Source organism: Schistocerca nitens, chromosome 10 (genome assembly GCF_023898315.1).
Source record: "Schistocerca nitens isolate TAMUIC-IGC-003100 chromosome 10, iqSchNite1.1, whole genome shotgun sequence".
Taxonomy (NCBI): Eukaryota; Metazoa; Arthropoda; class Insecta; order Orthoptera; family Acrididae; genus Schistocerca; species Schistocerca nitens.
Window position 1 is genome coordinate 169,244,607 of NC_064623.1, and position 25,055 is coordinate 169,269,661.

At 39.3% G+C, this 25,055-nt stretch overlaps 1 protein-coding gene across 1 annotated transcript in view; it reads right to left on the reverse strand.

The window, feature by feature from the left end:
* Nucleotides 1-1,666: 1,666 nt before the first annotated feature.
* Nucleotides 1,667-25,055, reverse strand: part of LOC126210589 (actin-histidine N-methyltransferase) — a 450,900-nt gene continuing 427,511 nt past the window's right edge. Inside the window, exons 12-13 of the mRNA XM_049939857.1 lie at nt 9,298-9,578; nt 1,667-2,168 (exon numbers count right to left, since the gene is read on the reverse strand). Coding sequence (XP_049795814.1) covers nt 9,447-9,578 — 132 coding nt within the window. The 3' untranslated portion in view covers nt 1,667-2,168; nt 9,298-9,446. The remainder of the gene's footprint in view (nt 2,169-9,297; nt 9,579-25,055) is intronic.

The window sequence follows — 25,055 nt, forward strand, 5'->3', positions numbered from 1 at the left end:
CTACAGAAAAGAAAATTTCCATAATTTTAGTGATTTTTGGCTCACATTCAAAGATAAATGGCATAAATTTGGTGTATATTTACAGTGTGCTGTAGCATATTAGCACAACTTTCAACCTACTCCATTCAAAACTGCAAGTCATTCTGTCCAGTTTTTGGCTGTAAGCAGCAGTCTGATTAAGGTGAGGCATGTTAATTTGGCAATATGGAGAAAATTTAGTATTGTGCAAACAGTTTTTGCAAAAAGGTTTGGATGCTCACTGAATTCATTTGAGCTCCATAAATCTGTGTGATGACTCTCCTCTTATCAACGTACACCACGAAGAAATGGACTAGTGAGTTTAACCAAAGCCACAAAAGTATCCAAGATGATCTAAGTGAAGAACATTCTAAAAGCAAAAGGGTGCAGAATATGATGTTGAAATATCAGTATACAAAAGGGCATGAAATTCCTGTAACAGTAGGGGTTGCAAAAGAATATGTTGGCTACATTTGACAGGAAAAACTGCATATGAGAAACATTTGTGTGATATGGGTGCCTCATGTGCTCAGGGCAGATCAAAGACAAATTCACACAACAATCTCTGAACAGTGTTTGGCATGTTTTCATAAAAACAAAAGTGAATTCCTGTGTTGGTATGCAAAAACAGATGAAACATGCCCAAAATACCACTTGAAAAAGTGAAAAGTAGCTGATTCTTCAGCTACCAAGAAAGCAGAGATGATCAGCAGGAAAGGTCATGGAATCAGTATTTTCCAGAGCAAACAGAATTCTGTTAACGATCTTCAAAATGGTAAAACAATACCTCAGTAATATTATTCTGACCTTCTAATGTATCTGAGTGCAAAAATACGAGTACAGATACTTGATTTGCACAAGAAGAAAAATTATCTTTCATGAACGGTGCACCTGCCCACAGAAGTGTCTTGCCAATGGCGTAACTGAAAGATCTGCCCTATTCCCCAGACTTGACTCCATCAAACTACTATCTCTCCCCACAACTCAAAGTCTTCTTTGCTAGTCAGCATTTCTCATCCCACTGGAAAGTGACTACAACTGTAGTGTATTACTTGGAAGCAACATGCTGGGAAGCATTGCTCAGTACCACTGCTGAGCTATAGTTGCAACAATACTTTTCGATGCTAGAGGCATTTACTATGACTACAGTTATGCTACAAAAATGGACAAAAGTGAATTAGTGGAAGTGGTTGTGAATCTCCTGTTATTGCAATCCACAATGAGATAAAAATAGAGCACAAATTAGGCATTAGCTTTTTAAGAAAGCAAACTTATTTCCTAAATTGTTTATTTGATAATCAGCTCTTCCAGAATGTCACTGGAATGTTAAAACACAATTATTCTGAACATCTTTCCAACAAAACTGGCTGAAGAACATATGACTGCTTGATATAACAGCTAAAAGGTATGTACTACTACAATAAATTGAGGTTTCAGGATCAGAACACTGGTACATGAATCATTGTGTTTCCTTTTTTAAACTGCATGCCTGTGAAATGTATTCACATGGACTTATCCTGTTTTTGCCCTGTGGTCTTCAGATAACAATAGGTAATGCAGCATTTAAGGTAACTTTCCTTGCTAATGTGCTACTTACCTTTAACTTTTTTGAGACTGGAGTTAGTTCTAAAGAATGACTACAATGAAAGAATTTCAACACCAATATTTATTTTATTTACAGACATATAGAAGTATTTGCAACACCCATTCCATTAGGACAGCACCTTACAAATATGTAAGTTAAGCTTGCTCTCCCCTGATCAAAAATACACGTAAATATAGCACACAAAATAGTCAATCTTGGAAGTTCTTGGAACTGCAGTTGATGACAACACCAAAAAATAAAAACCACAAGGTATTTAAGAACTATAAATCTGTACCTAACAAAGAAAGCTATCTCTGATAAGATGCTGTTGCAGTTGCTTGACAGTTTGCTTCTTTCCCATTTGCTGCGCCAACGTCTTATTATCTTGACTAACTGTCATTTGAATATTTAGCACAAAAAGGCAAAAATGCAGAAACAAAACTGCAGCCAAAAGTAAAATATTAATTCCATGTGCCAAAAGTAGTTAACAGATAGCTTGAATGTTACAATAAAGGTAGTGAAACATTACCCACTGACTTAATGCTCCTGGGTTTTACACCTCAATCTAGAACAAAAAGAAGTTGTTTAAAGTATTTTATACGTAGGCCAGTTTATAGATTACTTCTGACAATATTTCAAGAATGTTCCACAAGAACAGATCCACAGCATACTCAACCAGAGATAATTACAATTTATGATCATCAGACCATGGTAATTAAATATTCAAATAAAAATGCTGTGAAATTGCTTCCTTCACACATCAGTATTCCAAAACTGTATTAATTTCCAGCATGTTAATATGAACTGACATATTAAATAATTAACTGACTAATAACAATTCGGAAACATCTTAACAGGGAAAGTGCAGGAATGACAAAAAGAATGGTAGCATGCATTTTCATTCAGTGACAAGATGTCATGCAGGATATTGCTGCTTCTGCTCAATTTCTTTCAAGACAGACAAGAAAAATTGTTGATATCAAACAGCGTAGAAACCAGTTGCTCTCTATTTTGCCTAAACCTACGTTTAATTTACTATTTACTACGAATATAAGACAGAAGCAACAGGAAATCATACATTAAAGGATCTAATGTACTTAGGTACATGTTGAATTGTGAACTTCCTTTACAAGTTGTTAAGGAAACAGACTACATGCATCAATGTACAGCAAACACACCTACTGCAAATCAGGAAAAGTGTATTAAACACAAAAATAAATGCAAAGTAAGACTCAAGAAAAAGATTGCTCTCAATATGTGATGTATTTATATATCCAATAGATTGGCAAATGAATGCATAAATATGACATATAGTAGGACAGAAATACTGCTATGGATTACATTTTTAGTCTAATGTTGCTTTTCACAGCACAATAATAATATAATTATGCACAATATTAATATTAATTGTATGAAAATACTCTTCTGTATTTTGAAATCTTTTCCTCACTTCCCCACCAACATTAGACTTTAATACTTCTACTGCCATTAAAAGCAGCAAATTAATTTTACAATTTTGTTTTCCATAACTGATATTTCCTCTACATTAATCTCTGATCAAAACTCTCATCCACATAAATAATGCTTAGTACATTACATTTCAAATGAATAAGAATGCAACTCTGTATATAATTCATCATTACAGTGGAAATAGGACTTACTGCAGGAAGCCGCAGTAGCCAAGTAGAACCAAGTATTTAAACAAATCTCCCTCTTTTTCCATAATGACAGTAACTTCACTATTCTCGTATTTCATATTCCATTGCAGAATGAGCAATAATAAACACATGAAACATTCCTGCCAAAGTATACATTTATATCCGATTTCCTGTTGGTACATACCACAGTGAGGTGCGTGTCATTCCAATCACTTGCCTCACTGAAATTTACTCTCCCCAGCTAAAGTTACTCTTCAAACATTCAGTCATTAAAAAATGTCACTGACATTAATCACTAGAGCAATAAATACTGTAAGATACAAAATTGACTACATCACACTCACACAGACATTAAAACTCTGTGGCGAGTAATATACTATGTATATTAATCAGTCACTTGAATGCCAGGAGCAAAATAAAAAAACAAGAAAATAAAGAAAAGCTACACACACATACACAGCCACAACAATTATTTTAAAACACACAAAGTCAAGCACCGGTTCACACGGCAACTTACACTAGTTTTGTTAGTGATGTTAAATTCAGTGTATCTCCATTGATTTGTGTTGGAAACCATACGTTTTGACAAATCTGTTTTAAGTGAGAAAGGGCATCCACTGTATGTATGTTGTTTATCGAACAATTATCCCACTTCTCACAAATTATACATTTTGATGAATTTGCTTTGTGATGGGCATTACTAGGCCACTGTTAAAAATCACAAGGTGCCTCAGCAAACTCTAGCATCTACAAGAACTACATTAATTTTGATGTTACAAAGAAATGTTTCAGCCATACAGTATTTGCTTCCAAATGTCTGGTCTACTTAGGTTGTCAAAAATTGCTTGTAAGACTTACTCTGAAAATATACATCCATCACCACTGACATAGTCCAGCAATTTTTGAATGGTATGATGGTATTTTTTTGCACCAGAATAGTGAGTTGGGTCTGTAGGAGACAAATCCAGATTACCATTTTCACGTCAGATCAAAATTCACATAGTTCTCACAGATGCCAGAGTTAGGTAAGAGATTCTTTACGTGGAGTGGATTGACCATTATGCCTATTAATTGATAAATCTCTTAATAAATATTAAATACAATTTGCATATAACAATTACCTCAAAAGTCCTTTTAGTGACTAATCTGTTTCTGTTAAACTCTGCTCAATACATATGGGACGATAAATAATGTTTTACTGACAGTCAATGGAATTTGGTTTTTGACACAGAATACATAAACATTTCATATAAAGCAGCTATTTACATCAATAGGTGATAAACTTTGCTGAAGAAATAGAATAATCCAACCAAGCACTAATTCTTCCAACAGATAATATGTTGTTATACCAGTTAAAGAACCTTTACTTATCTATAATCAGCTAGTGTTACAAAGACACTACAGTTCAGGAAAAGTTGTGTAATGCTGCCCTGAAACCACTTCCTAAACTGAACTTTTCACAAGTAGATGACTACATATTACTTCAGGGCAGCAATGCACAAGAGGAAATTTTTTAAATTTTTTCTTAAATATCAAACAATGCTTACAAATTCCAGCACATTACAGTCTTGTACAAAAGCTCAGTAAGTGTAAAATATACATCTTTCTTTTCCCATAAATACATAAAATGATACTGTAACAATCACTTTTTCTGCTTCCATTCTTATATTGACTTCATCACCAACAACAAGCTATAAATTACAATTTTTATTTTTGAAAATTCAGGTAATATGTTTCAAGCCATCACCTTATGATGAATAGCATGTCACATTAAAAAAAGGGTTAAGTATTACTTCAGCTATCTTTAAATTTCCATAACTGTGGTATGACATATATCTGTTTTTTTTTTCTTCTTTTTTTTCTGATGGAATCTCCAGACTCAATAAGTGATATTCAAAAACAAAGATGAACAAATAGAATCTGAAGTTGTGGAGATGGATGAGGTTAAACTTACACACTAAGCACAGGTGCAAGCCTTTAAATATGCCAGTCATGCAAGAGAATGACAATCGTTGGAATCAACAACTTTCAAGAAAGCATATTTTGTATTCTGTTGAGCAGAACAGGCATCTGCTGTATGATGTTTAAAATTATTTTGTATTTTTTAACTTGATGGTCTGTATGGTGATAATAATGCATATTTTTTACAGCTGAAAGCAGAACGATTCTTAGTTATGGCAAAATTCCCTGAAGCACAAAAACCTTTTTCGTAATATAACTGAATTCATTCACTTTAATAATGTTGACACCACATTTTAAAATTCAAAGTGTATCCATGAGACACTAATTATGTATATGTGACAGAGCCTATTTCACTGTAAATGACTGATGGAAAATAAAGGTGCTCAATTCTCGGACTACACGGATGACGATTAAGCATGAATGAGAAATGACAAACCCAACTTGATAAGATTTGTACTCTATGCCAGGACGGAAGACTACTTCCATTCAAGGAGAAATGTGCTACAGAAAAGCCATGACCCTGCAAAAAACAGACAGCCTGTGCCATAGAGGCCATCGATACAAACAACATAAAATACCACAACTAGTTTCTCTGATGCTGCCATAATATTTTTTGAGCTATGCATTAATATTGGGAACAAAAATATAGTAATATTTAAAGAAATACTTCATGGCCAAGATTGCATTTAAATATTTAAATGTGCTCTGAAACATTTCTTCAAATGTTACAATATGGAGATTGTCTCCTGATCAGGATGTCTGTAATATATAGCAAAAATATTGTGTACGCACGTGGTAAGGTGATATAACATATATTTCTGTCATGCAGAGGAACAAGTTTCAAGTCCTACAAACAGGTATTTCCGCCTGCAAAGTGCTTTGAAATAAGATTACCAACATGCAATAGGATAACTAATGATATATTTCATCATCTTCCAGACATGCATCTGCAGTAGCAATATTTCACCTTCCAATATTTCAGTCAGTTTAATCGTACAGCCATCCTCGAGGAAAGTTGGTGGCTGAATTAAAACCACTTAACACAGTGATGTACTGTGGGGTAAAATGCGCATGCATCTGAAATAGGACAGTCGGCACAACAGTGTCACTCACAAATAAAAACCATGAGTCTACTACAAACATTAGTACAGAGACACTTGCTGACAGCCCCCAGGACAAACTGGTACACCTAGAGAAGGTATTCAGTATAAATGCTCTGCAAGGAAAAACACCAGACCAACCAAAGCAAGAGAAAATAGGGGCAAAATCTATGGCCTTTCTTCTGCATGTGGGAAACATTTCATTAAAAACTGCCAGCATAATGAAGAAACATGCCAAGATTGCAGCTCTTTTGGGATCAGTGAAAGACAACCTACTTTTGTGAAAGTTGGGTACTGATGAAATTCCTTGGCAATGTGGTGAAAGCTACATAGGACAAACAACACACAATGTACAAGAATGCTGCAATGAGAACCAGTGATACACCTTCCTTCTACATCTTAATAAATCTGTAATGGCTGAAACACTGTATTTCCACCACCCGTTTCACAAATTAGAGGAAGGTCAAGATACTGGCCACAGCCTCATCCTATTGAGATTTGGTAGTCAAGAAAGTAAGTGTGGAAATTTAGTTTGCAGACAACCAGCTCAAGCAAGACTAGCTTAACAGTTCATGGAAACCGCTCATTTCACATCTGCACTCTCAGAGGAATTACCATTCGGAGTCTTCACTATCTGACATCCCAACACATGCCAACCATCCATTGATGCGTGAAGTTGTATCTCTGACTGGAAGACAATGTGGCAATTGTCTTTTCTCTGAGACACAAACATTTTATTTCACAGTATACCATTATGTACAGTGGTTTTAATTCAGTCACTGACTCTCCTCAAAGATAGTTGCACATACTTCAAGAATCTATTGGAATATCTGAAGGAGAAATGATGGCAGTTTTAAAATTCAGTGTTAATGGTGGGGCAAGCAGTGTGCTAACCTAAAGCCCTGCCGGGTTGCCATCCAATGTCATCTGAAGCAGGGATGAAACAACTGTCATTTGGTAGACTTGGATGCAGGAAGACAATATTACCCTGAAGTTCAGTCTGTTTTATCGCTTAAACAAAGTGTCTCAAATAACATGCAAATGCTGACACATCGGTTAGTAAACAACAAATCTGTGTGGTCAGTAACATGTCTCCATGAAATAAATTAGCAATTGTAATAAGATAATTTGAAAAAAAAAAAAAAAAATGCGGAAAAGTAAAAATATATTACGGTTGGAAAAAATGCAGGCTCATGAAGTATTTGACTTTCACATCAGCCTCAAAACACTGTTGAGAAGTGTACCTGGAATAAATCCTACAAGGGGGCAAACTTTTTATTTGTGTTCCCAAACTGATGACAACTGGAGAACATGCTATGGATTTATAGTAAAAATTGTCTCGCAAAGGACAGGGACTGGAAACAATCATTTCACAAGAAGGCTGAACCATTTAATTGAAGTTAATATTATTTACTTATTTAATGAGGCATAATTCTGCCTAGAGTCCTCTCATCTGCAGCTCAAGTGTTCGTACAGTAAGGTACTCCACATCACACAATCAGAACATGATTGTGATATTGTCAATGTACAAACGGAATACAAATAAAGGAATTATAAGATGCAATCTGTAAAACGAAAAATAGAAAATGATTTGCATGCAGAAGAAAAACACCAGGAAATGATGGAATTAACACAGAATGGCTTAAATATGCATTGCCCACACTGAAATCCACATTTATCAGCTGTATTAACGAATGCTGGGTGCACAAGAAATTTCACAGGATTGGAAATTAGTAACAACAATACATATTTACAAGAATGGAGACAGAAGTAATTGCGAAAGCTTCAGGGGCAACTCTCTGCTAAACATAGGGTGTAAAATATATTCTAAAATAGTAACACAGAGACCAGCAGTAATTGCTGAAAATATTCTGCTATAAGAACAAACTAACTCTAAAACTTCGTGGTAGATTAAAACAGTGTGCTAGACTGCAACTAGAACCCATAAAGTTTGTTCTTCATCGACAAATGGTCTACTGATTGAGCTATACAGCCATGACTCAAAACTTGCCCTCACAGCATTACTTCTGCCATTACCTCTCTCCTATCTTTGGGTTTTAAGAGATAGCTACTGGTAGAAACGAATACATAGGGCTGGCAGTGAATCATTCACGGATAGCTCAGTCAGTAGCTCATTTGTCCATGAAAGGTAAAGATTATGGGTTCTATTCATGGTCTGGCCGACAGTTTTAATCTGCCAGGAAGTTTCAACCTTGAAAATAATCAACACGTGTTATCAACTAAATGGCTGAGCCAATCACAAGATGTAAAACCCTACTTTGTATCCCTTATCAGTAAAAAAACATAAAATAAACAAACATGCGTCCAAGTCTCAAATATTCCCATTATACCAGCAGGACTAGCATTTATAGTATGTGTAGCAGCTCTGTTAGTATTTCTGAGTCAGCCTGTAGTTTAAACCACAATCTGTGTCACAGGATTCTTATCCTTTTACTGGATGTTGAATAAATTCCCTGCCCCAACCCCTCTAGCTGACACATTGATACACTGAAACGTGACACAAATAATCCACCAAATTTACATTTCCTCCATCAACAAAATACTTGCCACGTGAGCCTTACAATACACATCAGAATTATGCCTGGCTTGGGATTTGAAGCACAGTGCTCTAACGCCCAACTTGGGAAAGATAAAGTTCAAATTCCAAATAGAGCTTAGGATCCATTTTAAATGTGAGTTTCAACTCAATTGAGGAGTATACCATTAAACTTACACAAATACCTACATTGTCACTATTTTTTTCCTTATACTGAGTAAAATACATAACAACAATGATGTATGATAAGACAGCCACATACATAGACACATATAAAATTGCATGACAGTAACAGGTGGATGCAAGAATGACGGGTAAGGTACATTAAGGATTGCTGATCATCCGAACAGCCGCAACAGGGTGGATACACCAGTGGGTACAGGGGAAAGAGAATTCTGACACAGTGTCATTACATACTTGGGGCCCAGAGGATCAGGGACTGGACAGTGCAGTGCCCATGATATTTTCCCACTTCTCCATCTGCCGGTCGACACCACCCGGAGTTACCCGAGGAGCGCGGAGTGTCGGCGGCTAAGTAGCGCGCCACGCGCCCCGAGGGCGGGCCGTCAAGTGTGTGTGCGCTGGCTCACATACTCGAGCGCGTTGTGCAGGATCCGCTTCTCGCAGGCACGCATCTCCACAGCTGCCGCGTGGCATGGGGACAACGACGACCGCTTCGCCAGCAACTCCTCATCCACCTACAAACCAACACTTGAAATTTAACTGGTTTGCTGGGAGAGACATGTATTGAAATATAAAATATCAGATTCAAAGAGGAGTAGGCAATATATGTTTCAAGTGATGTTTACAATACATGGTGATTTTATCCTGTTGACCTACATTTATCATTACACTAGTGAATTTGGCAGAGCTTTGCAACTGCTAAATATGTATGGAAACTGCATATACATTCTAAATTCCTTGTCCTCCGCCCCTCTCTGTCCATCTTCTCATCCACCCTCTCTCTCTCTCTCTCTCTCTCTCTCTCTCTCTCTCTCTGTGTGTACATCCTCCCCCCCCCCCTTTCCGTCTGAATGAGTGAGTAACTCGTAAGAATCTGAAGTAAATTGGTCAAGAACTTTTTGAGATTATCGGTAGGAATATTTTCCCTTAATATATTACCTGTGTGTGTGTGTGTGTGTGTGTGTGTGTGTGTGTGTGTGCGCGCGCTCGCGCACGCCATTCTCAAGTGATAATCTCGTACAGTTGATTTTAATTTCCGACTTTTCCTCCATATCTTCCAAAAATTATCTTCATACAAAGCTTGTACTGAAAAAAAATGAAAATCATGAACACAACAAAGGCAAAAATCAACCAAAGCTGTCCAATCCATTCTTAACTGATGATATTTCATATATATGGCAATTAATGTTAATTTCAGACTTTTCTGTTGGATTTCCCAAAAATTTTCTTCTATGCAAACCTTGTCCTGACAATAACGAACATAACAGAAATTCATCCAAATCAGTTGAGCCGTTCTCAGGTACTTTCATACATGCAGCAACTGATTTTCATTTAAATAGATTTCTTTCTGTCACACGTATTGATCATTATTTTATATATCTAAAAACAAAGATGATGTGACTTACCAAACGAAAGCGCTGGCAGGTCGATAGACACAAAAACAAACACAAACATACACACAAAATTCAAGCTTTCGCAACAAACTGTTGCCTCATCAGGAAAGAGGGAAGGAGAGGGAAAGACGAAAGGATGTGGGTTTTAAGGGAGAGGGTAAGGAGTCATTCCAATCCCGGGAGCGGAAAGACTTACCTTAGGGGGAAAAAGTACGGGTATACACTCGCGCACACACACACACATATCCATCCAAACATATACAGATTGGGGTCTGTATATGTGTGGATGGATATGTGTGTGTGTGTGCGAGTGTATACCCGTCCTTTTTTCCCCCTAAGGTAAGTCTTTCCGCTCCCGGGATTGGAATGACTCCTTACCCTCTCCCTTAAAACCCACATTCTTTCGTCTTTCCCTCTCCTTCCCTCTTTCCTGATGAGGCAACAGTTTGTTGCAAAAGCTTGAATTTTGTGTGTATGTTTGTGTTTGTTTTTGTGTCTATTGACCTGCCAGCGCTTTCGTTTGGTAAGTCACATCATCTTTGTTTTTAGATATATTTTTCCCACGTGGAATGTTTCCCTCTATTATATCATTATTTTATATCATTTAAAGATATAGGCAAAGTTCATCATCTTATTTAATATGTAACATTACAAAATTATAGAAATCAAAGCTTTATGAAAGTACAGCTCTCTAAACACCAAGCAAAATTGAGTGTGCAAGGGCACACTCCAACCTCATGGGATGGTTAATCGCCAATCTGAACATGTTTGATACTGCCCGGATGGCAGAAGCTAGGCTGTTGCTCTGCTCAGGATGTGGAAAGATGTCACATAACAAAAACATGAGGCACTGCAGTTAGATAAGGCATTTTCATATCACATTAAAGTTCTTTTCAAGACAAAACAAATATGTCCCTGCTGAATCTTGTAGTGTAATTAGTTCAGCAGATACATAGTAACAAAGACTTCTCATATCACAAATTTAGACAAAAGTTGAACTTTTATTGCATTTACTCAACTATGCTGAGAAATGCCTCAAAAGAAAGCTAATTCAGTGCATTACAATGAATTTATATAATAAAAGTAAGTGTGGTGTCTCTGTGCACGTCACCAAAACTACGGAACTGAATTACACAGTCCCATGGGGGTTATAAGGTGTGATAATCCCCCCCCCCCCTCTCTCTCTCTCCATGAAGGTGGCTTTGTTTTGGAACTGCATCTGTTAGTTATGAAGATATGAGTGTCAAAAGAGGGCATCCCAGCAATTGATTTCTATGGTAAGACAGTGAAGCAGCTTGGAATCGAGTGCCTAAGTGGCTGAGACTGTCCAGTATGTTCCTTCTAGAATGTTTGAGAATGTTGTAGAATTTTCCACAATGTTATAGAACCTTCCAGAAGATTCGAGAATGTTCTAAATTTCCAAGATAATCCAGAATTAATGGGAGGTGCATTATTTACACATTCTGGACATTTTCAGTAAATGGGTCCAGTTACTCAAAAATTAACTCCAGCAGATAATATCAATGTGCATTTGAAGAAATCATTTCTTTGTATCTAGTGAGAAAAGTACAATTAAGAGTAAATATGAGAGATCAAGTTTCCAATGATGAAGAAGCGGAACACTTCGACAAAAGACTCATAAATTAGTAGAGTCACTCACCAACTGATTGTGTAACTAGCCAAACTGAACTTAGAATGATTCATGTAACATCATCACAAGCTCAAATGAATAAATAGACGAGCTTTCTCTGAATGTTGTTCTGAGACAGAGATTTTGTCAATAAGAAATGCAGTAGACGACAATATTAATTTAAATATTCGAAACAAGAAATGGTCATGAACACACAGCAAAAATAATATTAGGACAGGTAAAGGAAAAATAGCATTTACACTGAGGATTCTGTTCATATCTATCGAACTGCCATTTAAATGCAGAAGACTGCAACTGCCAGTAAGATTAGCATATACACAAAACAAAAAAAGTTTTGCATCACCCTGGTAGAACTCCTGAAGATAGACGTTGACTGTGGACATTGTATCACAGACACAGTCCCTTTGACTATTCAGGGATGTCACTTATCATCATCAGCTTTCTGCTATATTAGCAGGTCCTTCGCCTCTCCATTTTCTGCGATCCATTGCTTCCTTCTTATGGCTGCTGTATGAGGTGCATTCAAGTTCTAAGGCCTCCGATTTTTTTTCTCCGGACTGGAAAGAGATAGAAACATGCGCATTGTTTTAAAATGAGGCCGCGTTCATTGTCAATACGTCCCAGAGATGGCAGCACCGTACGGCAGATGGAATTTTACTGCCAGCGACGAGAATGAAAACTGTTTTAAATACTTAAAATGGCGACGTTTTCCTTACTTGAACAGCGTGCAATCATTTGTTTTCTGAATTTGCATGGTGTGAAACCAATTGAAATTCATCAACAGTTGAAGGAGACATGTGGTGATGGAGTTATGGATGTGTCGAAAGTGTGTTGGTGGGTGCGATAGTTTAATGAAGGCAGAACATCGTGTGACAACAAACCGAAACAACCTCGGGCTCGCACAAGCCAGTCTGACGGCCTCCAGAGTTGGCATTTCTGTGGGTTCTGTGCACACAACCCTGCATGACGACCTGAAAATGCGAAAAGTGTCATCCAGGTGGGTGCCACGAATGCTGACAGACGACCACATGGCTGCCCGTGTGGCATGTTGCCAAGCAATGTTGACGCGCAATGACAGCATGAATGGGACATTCTTTTCGTTGGTTGTGACAATGGATGAGACGTGGATGCCATTTTTCAATCCAGAAACAAAGCGCCAGTCAGTTCAATGGAAGCACACAGATTCACCGCCACCAAAAAAATTTCGGGTAACCGCCAGTGCTGAAAGAATGATGGTGTCCATGTTCTGGGACAGCGAGGGCGTAATCCTTACCCATTGCATTCCAAAGGGCACTACAGTAACAGAAGCATCCTACAAAAATGTTTTGAAGAACAAATTCCTTCCTGCACTGCAACAAAAACGTCCGGGAAGGGCTGCGCGTGTGCTGTTTCACCAAGACAACGCACCCGCACATCGAGCTAACGTTACGCAACAGTTTCTTCATGATAACAACTTTGAAGTGATTCCTCATGCTCCCTACTCACCTGACCTGGCTCCTAGTGACTTTTGGCTTTTTCCAACAATGAAAGACACTCTCCGTGGCCGCACATTCACCAGCCGTGCTGCTATTGCCTCAGCGATTTTCCAGTGGTCAAAACAGACTCCTAAAGAAGCCTTCGCCGCTGACATGGAATCATGGCGTCAGCATTGTGAAAAATGTGTACGTCTGCAGGGCGATTACGTCGAGAAGTAACGCCAGATTCATCGATTTCGGGTGAGTAGTTAATTAGAAAAAAAAAATGGGAGGCCTTAGAACTTGAATGCACCTCGTATGTTGTACCATCCATCACGTCATCCAGTATCTGAAATCTCTTCCTTCCTCACTCCCTTTTCCCTTCTACATAACCTTCTAAAACTGTTTTTATCAGTCCATCATTCTTTCTTAATATATGCTCAATCCAATTTCTTTTTCTTATTTTTAATCTAGTAACTGTCTCTTCTCTCCTACTCTTTTCAGTACCTCTTCATTTTTTACTCTGTACATCCAACTTATTCTTTCCATCCTCTGTCATGTCCACATCTCAAAAGCCTCCAGCCTTTCTCTGTCTTTCTTCCTCAAAGCCCATGTTTCAGCACCATATAGAAGAACACTCCATACAAGACATTTTATGAGTCTCTTCCTGAGTTCTCTATCCAGACCACTGTAGAAAATTCTGCTTTTCTTATAAAATGCCTGTTTTCCATTGCTATTCTCATTTTAATTTCTGTGGTGCACTTCCAGTCGGTGTCTACCCTGCTTCCAAGATACTTAAAATTTTGCACCTGTTCTAGTATTTCTGCATTCAGCATAATTTTTATTTCCTTATTTCCTCCTAGTGCCAATACTTTTGTTTTCTTTGTGTTGATTTTCATTCCATAATTTTTTCCGTTTGCTTCAATGGTGTCCACCAAAACCTGCAATTCTGTTTCCCCTGTGGCTAGAAGGACCATGTCATCAGCAAACCTCAAACACCCTACTCTTCTTCCTCCAATTTCTACTCCTTTGTCATCTAATGAGCATTCGTCAAGCATATTTTCCAAGTAGAGGTTGAAAAGAGTAGGTGATAGACAGCATCCATGCCTTACTCCCTTTCCTAGTCCAATCCAGTTTGTACTTTCTCCTCTCACTTTAACTGAGACTTTTTGATTAAGATATAATGAGTTTACAAGTCTTCTGGTTTTCCAGAACACTCTCTTTTCCCTCATTATAGTCACTAGCTTGTCCCAAATCACGTTGACAAATGCCTTTTCTAGATCGATGAAGCACATATATAGGTCTCTTCCTTTTTCAATAAACCTTTCTCCCAAGATTCGTAGGAGCCCTATTGCATCTCTGGTGCCCGTATTCCATCTAAAGCCAAACTGCTCCTTGCCAAGATTCTCCTCCATTACTTTTTCAAGGTTTTTTATTAATTATTCGTAACATCTCTTTGGCTGCTTGCAAAATGAGACTGATTGTCCCGTGCTCACTGCATTTCTTGGTTCCTTGTTTTTTTTCTGTAATGGAATCATTACTGTTGTCAGAAAGTCCTCAGGCCATTCACCACTATCATATATTTTATTACATAACCTCAATATTTCTCTTATTCCATCTTGATTCAAGCTTTTTAATATTTCTCCCGGTATGGTATCTGTACCTACTGCTTTGCCATTTTTCATTGCAGCTATGGCAGACTTTACTTCATCCATTATGATGGTTGGTCCTTTCTTGTCATCACTTACAATGTTGGGTGATTCAAGTTCCAGAGTTTCTGGTTTGCGATTTGTGTCATATAGCTCTTTTAGATATTCATCCCATCTCTGGAGGACACCGTCACAATTTTTGTACACTACCTCTTTGTCATTAAATCCGCCCAAAAATATAAACAACCACGCATGAGCAGTGGCTATTACACGGAGGTGGTCCAACAGGTGATCAGTTCCAGTCATTCCACCAGGAAAGAGGTACATGGCTTGTGTTGCCTGTAGTTTAAGCATGTCTAGATGGTTAATCCCATGGTTCGATCGCGCCCACATTGTTACTTTGGGCCAGGAAGGACTCTCAACAAGGGAAGTGTCCAGGCATCTTGGAGTGAACCAAAGCGATGTTGTTTGAACATGGAGGTGATACAGAGAGACAGGAACTGTCGATGACATGCCTCACTCAGACCACCCAAGGGCTACTCCTGCAGTGGATAACCGCTACCTACAGATTATGGCTCGGAGGAACCCTGACAGCAACGCCAACATGTTGAAAAGGGCTTTTCTTGGAGCCACAGGACATCGTGTTATGACTCAAGCTGTGCACAATAGACTGCATGATGCGCAACTTCACTCCCGACATCTATGGCTAGGTCCATCTTTGCAACCACAACACCTTGCAGCGCGGTACAGATGGGCCCATCAACATGCCGAATGGACTGCTCAGGGTTGCATCATATTCTCTTCACCAATGAGTGTCGCCTACGCCTTCAACCATACAATCGTTGGAGACATGTGTGGAGGCAACCCCATCAGGCTGAACGCCTTAGATACACTGTCCAGCAAGTGCAGCAAGGTGGAGGTTCCTGCTGTTTTGGGGTGGCATTATGTGGGGCTGACATACGCCGATGGTGGTCATGGAAGGTGCTGTAACGGCTGTACGATACGTGAATGCCATCCTCCGACTGATAGTGCAACCATATCAGCAGCATATTGGCGAGGCATTCGTCTTCATGGATGACCACCATGCGCCACCATCGTTCACAAAAACGTTTTTTGATGTGTGTAGTATCAGTATAAATAAGGCACAAAGATGAACATTAAGATGTATTAATTTGAAATAATCATGCTTTTCTCATGCTCAGTTATATATATGTAGCTTGCTCTAGAGACAGGAAACCCAGAGAATTTATCTACTCACCAAATAACAACATGAAATACGTAGTTCATAAGAATGGTATAATAAGTATGAATTAATTAATAATTAATTAATTAAGTATGAAATACAGTGAAAACAAAGCAAATTTTTCTTTCACTAAATTAAATACAGCAGTATTGAGAATGCAATGATTCAGTACAGCTTTATAATTTATGTTCTTAGAGGCTGATTCTCACACAATGTTTGTGCCAAGTTGTGTCATTTGTTCCCCTGTTGTTCACTACAGTGGCCGTGTAGTGGTAACTATTGTGTTTTTCAAGATATGAATGTTTGAAACGGTTGCTACCACACTGTGTTGGTCACCAGGACATCTTATGTCTCTTTTGCATCAATATGTATTTTAAAAGAAAAGTTCAAGATTTATCTATGTTGCCAAGCTCTATGAATATTTTTTAATGTGAACTCATGCTTGCAAATGTAAAATATTAATGTTCTAGATTTTGGAATGTTTTAGGAAGCTTCTGAATTTCTTGAATGTTCTCAGATGTTTTGGAATGTTCCCGGTGTGCTGAAAAGAAGTGATTGGCAGAGTAGTTCACTTCACATTAGAATACAGTTGAATACTTCAGCGGATTTAAGAGTACTCGAGAATATTTTTGAGCATTCAAGAGAACTTTTTAGCACTGCATACTAACATTTTTACAATTTTTTTAATATTCAATTTTACTATGATTTTAATGTTCTTAAGTGATCTGAAATGTTAGCAGAAAACGTACGAAAATAAAAACCATAAGAAGCAGGTCTTAGTCTAATTTAAAAAACTGACAATGTTTGTTTATATTTTGTGCATAATTTTAGTGAAAATGTCGTAGATGCGAATTGTAAGTAAGAAACTCAATGTATCATGAGGATGTGACGAGTTCATGGAGGTGCTACAACATATGTTGCAGATCAGTATAACTCAAGAAATGAGTACTGAGTAATATAAAAAACCATTATCACAATTGTGATCGCCTAAAATAGCACCCACCACATAAAAGCTGATGATATGACCTTTCTCAGCTTGTAACAGTATAATAATTTTGTACTAATTTTAAGCAAGCTGTCTTTGTGTGAACATTTATGCTGCTAAGAATAACTGTACTTTTTTTTAAGATTGTGGGAGAAGTAACAATTGCAGAACGTTTATAAACACACAGCGAGATATGCATTGGGAAGACACATCATCTGATACGTATTTCACTAGTTGTGACAAAGTCACAGAAGAGCTTTTCTGTTATCCCAGATATATTTATTTTACTGTAATTCCAGTGACAGACTACAAGTGTTTTCATGATGAACTCTTGGGGTCTGTGAGTGAACTCATAATAAAATAAGTATGATATATATCTCGTATTTAAAATGAAAAACTTTCATACAGCAACACAAGATATAATTTCAATGGCTTGGAAAAACAGTCCCCACAACAATCAATAACTGGTGAAATAGTGTTCAGAGAGAGAGGGGGGGAGGGGGGGGGGGTGATCCACTTCTCTGCTGGCAAGTGTCAGGGAGAGTCTATTGCTGGCCAACACTGGCATGGTATGTGTGAGAGAGACATGTCTGGAGGATAGTTCTGTAACGGCTGAGCTATTGGAGAAATTATAATAAGGTGTGAAACTAATATATTCCGGTTAAGACTGGACCTGGAAAATTTCCAACAGTTTCTGAACTTCGCTGGAAACATTCGAGATCATAGGAACTGATTTTACGCCATCAGTATTGGACTTCAAAATTATTTAATTAAGTCTGGATTTTGATTATTTGACATGAAGCTAGAATGGGATAATACTGGAGCACTGTAAATGAAAATAAACAAAAAAGTTAATTGACTTATTCATTATTTGTAAACTGTTTCAAAATAAAATGTCATTAATTTTTATATCAGTAGAATTAATTATTTGACCCTTCTACATCAATATATTTTTTCAGTGCAATTTCCATGTGTCCTAAGCTTTCTGGAACTCCTTAGTCATCATGCTCTTCAGGGAAAGCATCAAAGCCCCTTGCACGTTGGCCACTGACTCAAGATACTTTCCTTTGATTTCCCTCTTCTGGTAAGAAAACAAAGGACAGTCCACCAGAACCAGGTTGGGACTGTAGAATGTCTGTGGCACTGTTGATATACAGATTTGAGTCACAAACGCCGTCATAACACAGGCAGTGTGAGCCAACACATTGTCATAATGGAGTTCCACAAAGAGCGGAACTCTTTTCAGATGTGGGCGACCTTGTGATTCAGCCTTTGCTTCCTCATAAAACTGAGCACAAACACATGGTCTACTACTGCCTTTGCAACTTAAAAAAAAAATTATATGACCTTTGCCCAGTACTTGCTCATGTGAGCCTTTATTTATTTATTTGTTTTCAGGTCAAGTTTATAGGATCAAACTGAGGAGCAAATCTCCAAGATCATGGAACATATCAGTACACGAAATTACAACAGAAAAGTAATACAGATAACAATAAAATGTTTATGAAACTGAAAAAAGTCAATCCATAAGTTTAAGTAGACACCATCAACAATACAACAAAAATTAGCTTAATTTTTCAAGGAACTCCTCAACAGAACAGATGGAGTGACCCACAAGGAAACTCTTCAGTTTCAATTAGAAAGCACATGGATTACTGCTAAGATTTTTGAATTGGAGCGGTAACTTATTGAAAATGGATGCAGCAGTATACTGCACACCTTTCTGCACAAAAGTTAAGGAACTACAATCCAAATACAGGTTTGATTTCTCCCAAGTATTAACTGAGCGAAAGCTACTTATTCTTGCAAATAAGCTAATACTATTAACAAGAAATGACACTAAGGAATATGTATTTTCAGAGATCAATGTCAAAATACCTAGACTCATGAACTGAGGTCGACAAGATGTTTGTGAACTTACACCACTTATTGCCCACACTACCCCAAAATTCTAAAGGTGGCAGGGGTAAAATACAGGGAGCGAAAGGCTATTAAAAATTTGTGCAGAAACCAGATGTTAGTTATAAGAGTTGAGGGGCATGAAAGGGAAGCAGCGGTTGGGAAGGGAGTGAGACAGGGTTGTAGCCTCTCCCCGATGTTATTCAATCTGTATATTGAGCAAGCAGTAAAGGAAACAAAAGAAAAATTCAGAGTAGGTATTAAAATCCATGGAGAAGAAATAAAAATGTCGAGGTTCGCCGATGACATTGTAATTTTGTCAGAGACAGCAAAGGACTTGGAAGAGCAGTTAATTGGAATGGACAGTGTCTTGAAAGGAGGATATAAGATGAACATCAACAAAAGCAAAACGAGGATAATGGAATGTAGTCGAATTAAGTTCAAAAATGGCTCTGAGCACTATGCGACTTAACTTCTGAGGTCATCAGTCGCCTAGAACTTAGAACTAATTAAACCTAACTAACCGAAGGACATCACACACATCCATGCCCGAGGCAGGATTCGAACCTGCGACCGTAGCGGTCACGCGGTTCCAGACTGAAGTGCCTTTAACCGAACGGCCACACCGGCCGGCAGTCGAATTATGTTGGGTGATGCTGAGGGAATTAGATTAGGAAATGAGACACTTAAAGTACTACATGAGTTTTGCTATTTGGGGAGCAAAATAACTGATGATGGTCGAAGTAGAGAGGATACAAAATGTAGACTGGCAATGGCAAGGAAAGCGTTTCTGAGGAAGAGAAATTTGTTAACATCGAGTATTGATTCAAGTGTCAGGAAGTCATTTCTGAAAGTATTTGTATGGAGTGTAGCCATGTATGGAAGTGAAACATGGACGATAAATAGTTTGGACAAGAAGGGAATAGAAGCTTTCGAAATGTGGTGCTACAGAAGAATGCTGAAGATTAGATGGGTAGATCACATAACTAATGAGGAGGTATTGAATAGAATTGGGGAGAAGAGGAGTTTGTGGCACAACTTGACTAGAAGAAGGGATCGGTTGGGAGGACATGTTCTGAGGCATCAAGGGATCACAAATTTAGCATTGGAGGGCAGCGTGGAGGGTAAAAATCGTAGAGGGAGACCAAGAGATGAATACACTGCACAGATTCAGAAGGATGTAGGTTGCAGTAAGTACTGGGAGATGAGGAAGCTTGCACAGGATAGAGTAGCATGGAGAGCTGCATCAAACCAGTCTCAGGACTGAAGACAACAACAAACAACCCCAAAATATAATACCATATGACATAAGTGAATGAAAATAAGCAAAGCAGACTAATTTTCATGTTGAATGATCACTCACTTCAGATACCGTTCGAATAGTAAAAATGCCAGCATTGAGTCTTTGAACAAGATCCTGAACGTGGGCTTTCGACGACAGTTTACTATCTATCTGAACACCCAGAAATTTGAACTGATCAGTTTCACTAATCATATGCTTATCCTGTGAAATTAAAACGTCAGGTTTTGATGAATTGTGTGTTATAAACTGCAAAAACTAGTCTCACTATGATTTAGTGTCAGTTTATTTTCTACACGCCATGTACTTATGCCATGAACTGCACTATTTGAAACTGAGTCAGTGTTGCAGACAACATCATCTATTACCAAGCTAGTGTCATCAGCAAACAGAAATATTTTAGAGTTACCTGTAATACTAGAGGGCATATCAATTACATAAATAAGGAACAGGAGTGGCCCCAACACTGATCCCTGGGATACCCCCCACATGACTGTACCCCACTTCGACCCCACTGCGAGGAGAATTTCAGACATCAATCTCGGAAAAGCATCTGCCAAGAAAGTTATATGATTCCCTGTAGAAACTAAATTTTTATTTATTTCACCAGCAATGCTCAGAAAATGATTGTTAAATATTGTACATTTATCTGTTTTATCAGTAACAGAAATATGTTTACTGACTTTATACCGCCGACCTTGTGCTGCTGACCAGCACTTGCTTCACAACTGACCACACAGTTTTAATTTTATCCTGTGAATTAGCTAGTCTATTTGTATACCACATACTCTTTGCCTTCCTAATAACATTTTTAAGCACCTTAGAATACTGCTTGGAATGAACTACTGTAGCTTGATTGTGACTACTTCTAACATTTTGATATAATTCCCACTTTGTTCTACACGATATCCTCATCCCAATAGTTGGCCACCTGGACTGCCCATTACTGCTGGCACCCATTTAGAATTTTCTAATGGAAAGAAATTCTCAAAGAGCATGAGAAATGTGTTAGGGTAAGCGTTATATTTATCACCTACGTTATCAGCACTATAAACATCCTGCCACTCCTGTTGACAAGGTTTAAAAAACTCTCTATTGCTGCTGGATTAACCTTCCCACATAGTTTGTAATTATATGTGACATTGGTTTGAGTAAAAAAGCCTTTTAGTGTTAAGATTTGTGCATCATGGTCTGAAAGGCCATTCACCCTTTAGTAACAGAATGCCCATCTAGTAATGAAGTATGAATAAAAATATTGTCTATGGCTGTGCTACTGTTCCACTGCACCCTAGTTGGAAAAAATACAGTCTGCATCAGGCCATATGAATTTAGGAGATCTACCAACATCCTTTTTCTTGCACCATCATATGCAAAATTTCTACATATAACTAATTTCTGGTACTTCTGGAATCAAGAACACTCTCTAGCTTGAGCACAAATGCTGTGAGGTCTGAGTTAGGGGACCTATAAACAACAACAATTAGAAGTTTGGTTTCACTAAATTCAACTGCCGCTGCAGAACATTCAAATTTCTGTTCAGCTCAGTGCCGTGATACATCTATAGACTCAAATGGAATACTGTTTTTTTTTTTTTTAAAATGTACATAGCCACTCCCTCACCACGCAAGGAACTCCTTGAAAAACAGCCAGCTAATCTATATCCTCGTAAAGGAAGCTTCTGAATTGACAAATTGTTTAAGTGGTGCTCCGATATATCAGTAACTTCAGAGTCAACATCTATATGCAGTTCACTAACTTTATCTCTAATACCTCTTATATTTTGATGTAATGTGCTAATTCCTTCTCTACTTGGAAACATGACATCCTCTGAAGCTTCAGCGAATTCCGGCGACCACCAAGGGGCTACCTTATGCCGGGGGCACCCTAAAGAGAGAGGGATCACGTTTTCTGCCGCAGAAACAACTGTTGTAGTCACCTGTTCAACCTAAAAATCAATGTTACCATGTGGAGGAGATTCAATGGTGACAGCAGAGGTGAAAGTTTCCCAGTCCGCCTTGTTTAAAGCCCATCTGGGCAGGCATACGTGGGCCTGACCGGGTCAGTGACAGGAAGATGGGGAAGTGGTCACTACCACACAAGTTGTCACGTGCTCTCCAGTGGATAGATGGGCGAAGTCCTGCGCTGCAAACTGATAAATCAATGGCCGAGTAACTACCACGAGCCACAATGAAATGTGTGACGGCCCCAGTATTTAAGGGGCAGAACTGGGACAGTGAAGTTTTGACACCTCTGCCTCAGCTGGTAATCACGGTGCCACCCCACAAGGGGTTGTGGGCATTAAAATCTCCCCAAAGGAGGAAAGGTTTAGGGAGTTGATCAATCAGTGCAACTAATACATTCAGAGGTACTGCACCATCTGGAGAAAGATATACATTGCAGACAGTTATTTCCTGTGTCATCCTTATTCTGACAGTCACAGCTTCAAGTGGAGTTCGAAGGGGCACAGTGTCACTACAGACTGAGTTTAGGACATAAACGCAAACTCCACCTGACGCTCGATCATAGTTGCTACAGTTCCTTTAATATCCCTTATAGCCGCGGAGGGCAGCAGTCCGCATTGCCAGGAACCAAGTTTCCTGGAGGGCAAAGCAGAGAGCAGGTCGTAAAGCTGAACAGTTGCCATAGCTCAGCTAGGCAGTGGAAAAACTGTCGCAATTCCACTGGAGGGTGATGTCATCGTGAGACTGGGAAGGCATGGAACATTCAATGAGGCATCTTACACCTCAGACTCACCTGCTGCCACTGACTTTTTGCCTGAGCAGTCTACATCTATTGTGTCTGAGGGTCTGGCGAGATCTACGTCCTCAGTGGACACCAGAATCTCCAGCCTGTCCGCAGATGCAGAGCTTGGAGGTAGCAGTGGTGTGGGTGCCACCTCAATTTCCTTGGTCTTAGGGGTCTTCTTTTTGGATTTCTCTCGCTGCTCCTTGGGTTTTCCTGGCTGGGAGGTCTTCACTAGCTCAGTCTCCACGATTGAGGATGAGCGTGAAGCCCTACAAGCAGCTGCTTCTGAGCTCTTCAGACACTGGCGGGTGTCATGTTTCCCACTAGCAGAAACCTGGGAAGGGAGTGATCCAAGAGACCCCTTCCTAGCGAGAGAAGCAAAGAAGGCATATGCTTCTCCGGATTAAAAGTGGGGATGGGCGTCCCCGATGGTTGGAGGGGGGTTGCTCCCGAAGTAGTTGGCGCGGGAGCAATAGGGAGGGAAATGTCCCCCTCCATCAGGGGGGGGGGAAGGGGTAGTCTTCCAGCTCCGAGAGGTGACCTGGGTTGGCAGAGCTGATAGTGACAGAACTGTTGTAGCGGCGGCGTAAGACGATGTCATACATACAGGATGCAGGCCTTCAAATTTTCTCTTAGCCTCAGTGTAGGTCAGTCAGTCCAGGGTCTTGTACTCAATGATTTTCCTTTCTTTCTGGAGAATCCCTCAGTCTGGCGAGCAAGGCGAATGGTGCTCTCCACAGTTGACACAGATGGGAGGCAGGGCACATAGAGTATTGGGATGTGATGGGTGTCCGCAATCTCTACATGTGACACTGATAGTACAGCGGGAAGACATATGGCCGAACTTCCAGCACTTAGAGCACTGCATCGGGGGAGGGATATAGGACTTTATATAATAGTGGTAGACCATCAACTTGACCTCCTCGAAAAATGTATCACCATCGAAGGCCAAAATGAAGGCACCGGTGGCAAAACGATTATTCCTCGGATCCCGGTGGACACGCCGGATGAAATGAACACCTTGCTGCTCTAAATTGGCGCGCAGTTCGTCAGGCTGCAAAAGAAGGTCACGGTGAAATATGATACCCTGGACCATATTTACACTCTTATAAGGTGTGATGGTTACAGAAACATCCCTCAGCTTGTCACAAGCAAGTAAAGTATGTGACTGGGCAGAGGATGCTGTTTTGATCAAGACTGACCCAGATCTAATTTTGGAAAATCCCTCCACCTCCCCAAACTTGTCCTCTAAATGCTCAACAAAAAAACTGTGGCTTCGTCATCATGAAAGATTCCCCATCAGCTCTTGAACATACAAGGTACCAGGGTGAATAAGATCCACTGCCATCCTTAGCCTGACGTTCCTCCCTCGGTGTGGCCAGCGAGGGGAACAATTTGGGGTTATACTTCTGTATGTTACATTGAGTTCATGAACGCTTGTAGACTGCTGGTGTTTCAACACCAGTAAGAGATGATGGACTACGCTTCATCGCATATCATCTGCCCTGATGCCACCCGCTCTGACCAGGGGCCCTTCCCACGGGCACCACCCACCCGCAGCAAAGGCCATCTGGCAGGATGGCCATTGTCGGGAGTGCTGATGCCCCAGGGGTTTGGCATCTACCCCTTGGCATACGTGGGGAGTTAACGGCACAGACATCAGCAGAGCGAT